This window comes from Andrena cerasifolii, chromosome 7, assembly GCF_050908995.1.
Source record: "Andrena cerasifolii isolate SP2316 chromosome 7, iyAndCera1_principal, whole genome shotgun sequence".
Taxonomy (NCBI): Eukaryota; Metazoa; Arthropoda; class Insecta; order Hymenoptera; family Andrenidae; genus Andrena; species Andrena cerasifolii.
This window is the reverse complement of record NC_135124.1, coordinates 8661456-8669774: the sequence shown is the minus strand read 5'-3', so window position 1 is coordinate 8669774 and position 8319 is coordinate 8661456. Positions and strand designations below refer to the sequence as shown.

The following is an 8319-nucleotide window of genomic DNA, read 5'->3' as shown; positions in this document are numbered from 1 at the left end:
TTCGAAGAAAGGAGAGGGTTATCGGTAGCCGGAGGTCGAGGGTCGGCTCGAGATCAATGCTGGCGAAGAATCTCCGGAGCAGGCTGGCCGACGAATCGGCGAGGGCAGAGGGAAGAAGGCAGGCAGAGGCTTGGGCTAATAGGGAAACGAAAGGAGAGAGCGAGCTGGATGGGGCTCTACCGAAAGAGGAAGACGGTCACGTGCTTTTGTCAACGTGGTAATCGTGCGAGTGCACACAGAACTGTTTGCCAATTGACTCCCGCGAGAGCAAATTGGCCCTCGTTGGCAACAATCAGACACCACCGTTGCCTCTAAAGAGGCCGACCAGGCGGCTGCAAACACCGCTGGCGACCGAAACGATGGAAACATCGTCATGCGCGGTGCTGCTTTCAGGATTGTTTAGCGAGGCTTTATTTTTTCAGCGCAATACAATCTGGTGATGGTGGCGCGTGGAGGATCTTGGGGTGCGGGAAGGGGTGTGGTTTCAAGAAACACGATCACGGGAAATTGTGCTTCTTGGGCGAGCGACGATCTCGGTGATGGTCTTCCTGGCTCGATGAGTGCTGGTGCCTGTGCCTGGGTCGAACATGTAGGTGTACTGGCAGATCGTCAGGTTGCAAACCCCCTTTGGACGTAGTAGGTGCTCGGAGCAGTCACCCGGTGCAGTCCCCTCCTGCGAATGCAGTAAACAGGTACGTGAACGGGAGGGTGGGTTCGACTCGCGTCGCCTAGGGTGCCTCCGTAGGAGATAGACAGTTGGAAAAGGTATAGCGAGGTGGTAAATTAAACCATCCAGCAGCACCGAATTATGTAGCGGCTCTAATTGAAGCTGCGGGTCGCTATCTTCTCATTTTTCTGTCAATTCGTTTGTGCTGTCACACGAAACATGTTCACTTTAACGCTCCAGCAAGCTTGCGACCTCGCGTACCTGTTCCATGTAATATAGGCATGTATTTGTCTGTGGCTGGCGACTGCTCGGGATTTATTAGCCCGATGTAATTTCAGGTGTGAAGGGAATCATGGATCATGGTTTGCAGAATTTCTGGTCTTTAGTTGAGTTTACATTAGGGTGTATACGTAAGTAGTATTGGAGCAGGTGTTTTATAAAGAAATTTTAAATATCTCCAGAAGCATGCACTTTAGGATCACCTTTCCCTAGTACTTTTACACGTAGAATGGTGCGAAGAATTGACTTGGCTAAAAGAAACATACGGTTTTATTTAGATAAAGAAATAGCTGCGCTTAGGTACATTATTGCGCTTCTGAAAACAATGGGGCCACAGGGAGATGGGAATTCTTACACCATTCAACCTTTAAAACAGAAGGTGCAGTATAATTAAATTGCACGATATTGATTTGCCCTGTGCACCTGTTACAGACCACCCAAAGAAGGTGTAGGCCTAAAGAAGCCTGTAAATTCATGGCGCGAATGTGTTCGATAATAAAGATCGTTGTATTTTCCTTCCGAACAAGATAGAAACCTGAACATTTTCTGTCTCGCCAATTCGTACTATGATACATAATTTCGGATGTCGATGAGTCGACGCGTAGGACTACCGCTAGCTAAATTAGCAATTGCCAATGACGATGTCAGGAACAACGAGGGTAGAACACATAAGTCGAGTTCAGCTTTTTGGCTAGTTTGTCTGCAGAAAACGTTACACGTGTGAGATTCTTATTGAAAGGGTCGTAGGTGTAATAAGGGCGAGACAAATGAGTATAACGAATATAAAACAAGTATTATTTAATTACTTTATTCTCTCAAACGTTTCCATAAATAAACAATGGTTTCAGATTGCATCCTCGCTCTTACGAGTGGAAAAGCGTAACAAGGGTACGCGTCGATTTGTTTCATAAGGGTACAGAGGCATTATTTCCACCTATTCACGCACACGCGTGCAGTCAGTTCGGTGTACCGGTTGTATATAGTCGCAAGCCTCGAGGATTGGATTGAATTCCAAGCCCTGGAGGCATTCCCAAACTTGACATGTCCCGTCCACGCATCTGTAGTACTTTGAACAGTCTTCTGGGTAGATCTTCGTTTCTACCACTGATGACTGAAACGTGAAACACGTATGGAATTTAATCCCTCAACATCCCTTATTCATTTACATGGTAGACACAGCTACGGTAAAAAGGAATTTAATTTAAACGAGGCCAATGCACTACACTACACAGTTACTAAGGTGGCGACCGCTATCAAATCCAGGTACGTCTAAACTAAATAACTGTAACATTAATTGTCACTTTTGCGATATGTTGTTTATACTAATTTCCAATTGGCGATAGTTCATACTTAAAGTGAAATCGTTTATTTTATCAACCGGGCAAAATTGGTAACATAAAGCTACAGCAAGTTTCCGAACAGAAAAGACCCAGTTATACTGACACGTATAAGAATTGGCCATACGAACTCGACACACTCATACCTGATTCCTGTGACGTACAAAACCCTGTGATATCTTAAACATCTGTCCTAAGTACACTAGGAAAAGAGCACAGCGCAACTTACCGAATCCACTACCCCTCGTAAAAGAAATTGGACTTTACTACCTACTTTGAATACGTCTGTATCCCAGTGCCTATTTTGCCGTGGTCACTAATAATCTCAGAAGGAGTGACCTTATACTCGCAATAAAAAGAAGAAGCTACAGAAAACTCGATTGCGCTCGGATAAGAATAAAGGTTTGGAAACACCAATTTACCTGTGCTGACCCCAAGAAGAGGGCGGCGAAGCAAAAGACTGCGCACAGCAGGATCGCGGAGAATTTCATGTTGGTTGCTGGGTACTCTTTCCAAATCCGTATTTCGAACTGAATCATCTTAGCCGAAAAAGAATCGTATTTATACTATCCTACTATCTGATTTTCAATGCGTACCTTATCTCTTTATGAATACTTGTACCCGCACTTACCTTATCTCCCATTGAATATAACGTCAAGGCATGATTCAGGCGAGCGATGCGGCGTCGTACTCAATGACAATACTGCCACAAAAGTATCGAGGTCACATGTATCTCTATATACATATATATATATGTGTGTGTGCCGGTCCTGAAAGTGGCCAGGTATTAAGTAGTTATCGCCAGTTTTATTTCAACAGATTTCACGAAGATAGGTATATTATTTTTAAAAATACACGAACAATTGTTTTCCGCGCTATCGAAGACGCTGAGGAGTAGAGAAAATCATAGCTCGTGAGAAAATCATTTGTAATTCAGAGAGGAAAGTGTCCATATACGATTTGTATGTTTTCCACGAATATCTCCTACCAGAATGTTATCGGCATCTGTATTTTCTTAAGCTACTATCATGTATTTTTATTGTATCCTGTCTTACTGTACACTCGAAGACACACTTGGCGAAGTATGTAAGTAAATTACTTACATACTTCGTTATTAATCAACTATTGCGACGTAGCGTAAATTGAATTTATACAGTGTTTCAGAAAGGAATTCAATTGTTTGTTAGAAATATTTTAGAACGATCGCTCAATTCCAAGGTTCTGGGGTAAGTACTGCGTGGTTCATGACAGTCCTCTTACCAGAAGACATCCTCGCCATCCCCACTCCGCGGCCAGACCCTTAAGGGGTTGGACTACTGTGACGGGCCGAGAAAGTCAATCTTCTGATGCAAATTGTATAGGGGCTGATACTCTGATTAAACTGCGGTATGGCACTTATTTTTAATATATTTTAAAGCATTTAACCCTCGAGCGGGCGCGCTTTGTGAACTCCGTTCACCGATCTGCGTGTTTCCTTCATTGGGTCTCGGTAAGACAAACATTCTCTCCGCGCGATCGTGGTGGGTTTCAAGAACCCTATGATGCTTGTGCCAGTTGATTTTCATTTTTCATGTTAAAAATGTTTTACGTATACTATTTTTGTGTTTTTAAATACATTTACTGCATTTTTGGGTACATTGCTAATATTTTCCCATCACATTTAATTTAAGTTACCACTGTCAACAGAGAAACCGTTTCTGAAGTGTAATATATAAGGGGGCTAAAATGATTATTTTCAACTGATGAACTGAGTTCACCACGCGCCTGCTCGTGTAGCTCTCATAGGCGCGCCCGCCCGAGGGTTAAAACAATTATAAAAGTTAAGAAAATATATATATAGGTGGCTCTGAACTGACGGTCTTTTTTACGGAGGGTACCTAAACGGAGTACCTCCTAACTTAATTAAGGTTTATCTGAAACAAAAAAATAAATAAATTTGTCTATTAAATATAATGTAATACCCAAGAATGAACGGAGCAGTTTTTTGTTAATATTTCGAAAAATTCGTTGAATAACAGCGTGTCGAAGAGAAGAATGCAGATTTTCGCAAGGAATTAAATCGGCAATGATTGCTGCATATATTAGCTAACGTTTCGATTGAAAATGATCTCAACAAGTGTCAAAGATAAAAAGAAGTCAAAATTCGTATTAAGAAGATTGTGCGTTATCACAATCCTTCTTCATTTAGAGGGCATAGATACCTCGTTGATGCGGTATGAATGAACATGTGTGTTGATTATTGTGTAGGGAAAGAGTGTGAATCAAGGGGCTACTGCTAAAGATGGTCTACAATCCTAGCAGTGGGACTGTCTTCAAGCACACCTGGTGAGTGATACCTTTTAATTCCGTTAATCCTTCTTTCACATGCTGTCGAACAGAATGTTTTCTGTAGCGAGCCTAGTGACCACAAGTGTATACAGTAGTGGTAAATAACTTCTGAGGTAAGAATCGGGGAGTGGACAGGAAACGTTGCACACGCGATTACGACTTTAAGGTTTACGGGTGTAATGATACGAAGCATCGATGGTCTAGTTTTATTATAAGTTTTATTTAATTATTCCATTTCGTTGGCAATGGTTGCAAAATAAACAAACGCTCGATTGGCATTTAGTTCCTTGCTGATATAGGTCCTTCGCGAAAAATCTGGCGTTGCTGATTTAAACTCATGTCCTTGGATTTAAGCATCCCAGACTCGGTGTTACTAAACACGTTTGCACCAAGGGTGAGGGTTCACAGGATAGTCGCATGTGTCCTCGGGTTCATTAAATTCTGTACCCGGGCCGCAAGACTGAACGAAACATTTATTATTGTCACAATTCAGGAACTTCGAACAATCCTGTGGATATGCGCGAACATCAGCCTGGAATTAATAGAACATCATACATGCAGACAGGTATCTCAAACGAATCGCTAAATATGTGTTTTCGTTTTACTTTCCAGTGTTGATTTTTAATCTTCTTTTTTTTTAATACCCCTTAATCTCCCCTGTACTATATCGTTTCAGCATTCGCGATTATACTGATAAGATAAATCAGTCTTTTAATTACAAGCATGCAGATGGCAGCGGAAATTAAACAAAACAACATATTTCACACTTTTCACAATTAAATTAATTTTTAATCTTACTATATTCGATTTTTGTAAAGTTACATACGACCGTGCTTTTATATTTCGAAGGAAACTGGACGTGTTTTGAACACGATGAATTTTACAGCACAAAATTATTGTAAAATCGCTTATTGTTTGCGTGGTACTTATTAATTATAATCGACCCTTGTCGAACAATAAAAAAAATCTTCTGGGTAGATTCTCAAATCTGCCACTAACGACTAACGCATAATAAGCATAAAGATTGACAAAAAGCAATTTACCTGTGCAGACCCTGCCAAAAGGGCTACGAAGCAAAAGAATGCGCACAGCAAGTTCGTGGCGAATTTCATGTTGGCTGCTTGCTCAAATTCGTATTTCGAACTGAATTGCCTTCGCTGAAAAACTCGCATTTATACTATTATACTATCTGATATTTAATGTGCACCTTGTGCGAAAATTGAAGTGGTAAACATTTATATGCATGTTTATCATATCGCCTATTTTAAATATACAGGAAACTCTCACTATAAGTGCATTTTAACTACGTATTGTAGCCGCGACGCTATCGCCGCATATTTCTTTGTATCCTTCGCGCCGAGAGTGAAGGAACCCGAGAACGAGCGAGAGGGGACGAAAGAGTCGACAACATGTCTTGGGAATAAATTTCGTACATTATGCCTACATTATGATAATAAATCATTATATAAGTATGTGTAAATATGAGTAAGAAATAATGAGAATGAACGAGAGAGGAAGAGAGAGATATAAATAATCAGGAGGATTTTAGGTATCCTCCTCCGATTGCTTTGATTTTTAGATTTGTTTTAGAGGCCCGAACAATTAAGAAATAGGGGTCTTTTTATTTTGGGCATATTTGCATATTTATCGGGTGAAACCACCCCTCAAAGTTCATAAGAAGGCTGCGACGCCTCACGAGGGGCGCTAAGCTAATCTAATCCTAACCTATTGCCGGTCAGAGTGTTTTTTTGGAATATCTCGAAACCTTCGTAAGCTTCATCGATTCTTTCGTTTCCGACCGCCGCGATGTATTTATAGGGTAGATAATAGATAAGCGTGATACATATGCTGTCACGGACACGTAAGTGTACGCAAAATGTATTGTAATTGTAGCAACTAAGGCCGAGCGGTGGTTATGTAAAGGGAAAAGATGTTCAGAATAATGACCGTAACAACATGTTTCAAAGCCGTCAAAATTGGTGATGAGTCCTTTTTCTATATAAGTAATTAGCCGTGGCCTTCGATACTCGAAACCAGGGGGTCATACAGTGTGTTGCACACCAACGATAAGACGCGGCACGCATCTTGAAATGCATAATAAAGTGGCAGTACTAAAAGTATACTTATAATTCCATTGAAAAAAATTACATTGATATTGAAATCTCTGTAGATAATAGCTTACACGCAAATCCTAATTTCTATTAAGTTTCCTCCATCGAATCAAACCACTTTCCAATTAAACGTTTTCTCGGTTTTTCAATAGTTAGAAAAAAATTGCGTGTGTACGAACAAACCGGATATTCATTATATAACGCTGAAGATGATTAATTACTTCCAATCTCCTATATGTAGAGAACGATTACTGAAAATTGTGGGTATGGTTTCCAGTGAAATAATTATTCTCAGCAACAAATCATGGAAATAGAAATAATAGTCCAAATTCCATTGCGTAATAAAAACTGTATTATTGTAATCACCTGTGATTTACTCGATCTCGATACCTCAAAGATAAGGTATGATTACAAATTACTTAGTGTGATAATAGTATCTATCGCTAACCCAGTGACTAATATTTCCAACTTTCGGTGTCCACCATGTGAGCATTACCTGACTAAACTCTATACAGTAGTTGACCACTATAAGAGCTTCAATTTAGGTAAGCTCTATGGAATAGTAACTTTGGAATTTTATACAGAAAGTTTTGTTATACCAGGCGGTAAGAGATGTATCGAACACAATTATATCTAACACCAAAGAAACTTTAAGAAACCATTACCTACGTTCGATCTTATACTATTAGAAAGAAACATAACTCAAAATTGTAGTTATTGACCAGTCCAGGTACAGGTTTGTGACCACCGAATATAAAAGAAAATAGCATATTCTTTATTTTAAAATCAAACTAAAATTCGACATATCAAAATAAGAAAATATTGTCTTCGGACACTGCTCCTCATTCGATTTTTTTAGCTTCTTAGATTTCTCTCTCATCTGCCTTTCTTTCCTTCTTCTTCTCTACGCCTCTCTTTGCCACCTTCTCGCTCAAACGTAGGAGATCTACTGGAGAAAAGGTTCATAACTCTGGAGATAATAATTAGGGATATTGATGAAACACCAATTGTGTACTTTTAACATAAGTTTTATTTAATTATTCCATTTCATTGGCAATGATTGCGTAATAAACAAAGGTTCGATTAGCTTCCAGTTCTTTACTGATACCTACATGTCCCCCTCGAAAAATCTGGTGTTGCTGATTTAACGTCTGTTTTCCGTGTTGCTAATGACGTTTACACCAAGGGTGAGGATTCGCAGGGTAGTCAGGGTAGTGAGAGACCAAAAAACTTTGTTGTTCGCCGCAACTCCAAGCGTAGGTATGCATGCACTCATATATTCCCGTGTACCTTGTGGTCGACAGTACGTAACGAGGCTAACTCTCTAACAACTCGGATGGTAGTATGGGGCGACTTACGGCCGACCGCCTGTAACGAAAATATGTCCCAATTGAAATTGTTCGACCGTTAAAAGTACGTGCGAAACAGTAATCCTGCTAGCATAGTAGTAAACAGCATGGAGTCCAATTTGCACAGTGCACAATACGTTGTGCGCCCGACGCTCCCCTCGCTCCCCGTGCGCGGAGAAAATTATGCAATCCTTCTGGGTTTTCCGCCGCGTTTGACTCACAATATCTCGACAACCGTGAGGGCAACA

The 8319-nt window shown here is 40.5% G+C and overlaps 1 protein-coding gene across 1 annotated transcript; it reads right to left on the bottom strand.

Annotated features, from left to right (window-relative positions):
• Positions 1–1729: 1729 nt before the first annotated feature.
• On the bottom strand, positions 1730–4989 carry LOC143371766 (uncharacterized). The gene is made up of 3 exons (XM_076817355.1): positions 2915–4989; positions 2706–2822; positions 1730–2057 (listed from the first exon to the last, which is right to left on the bottom strand). Exons 1-3 carry the CDS (start codon positions 2924–2926, stop codon positions 1881–1883), a joined length of 306 nt encoding a protein of 101 aa, XP_076673470.1. The 5' UTR covers positions 2927–4989; the 3' UTR covers positions 1730–1880.
• Between the last annotated feature and the right edge of the window lie 3330 nt (positions 4990–8319).

Excerpts from the sequence above, each read along its gene's own strand:
- LOC143371766 (XM_076817355.1), bottom strand. Across the intron at positions 2,058-2,705 it reads TCTTCTTGGGGTCAGCACAG|TCATCAGTGGTAGAAACGAA; the intron begins GTAAATTGGTGT and ends TTCACGTTTCAG.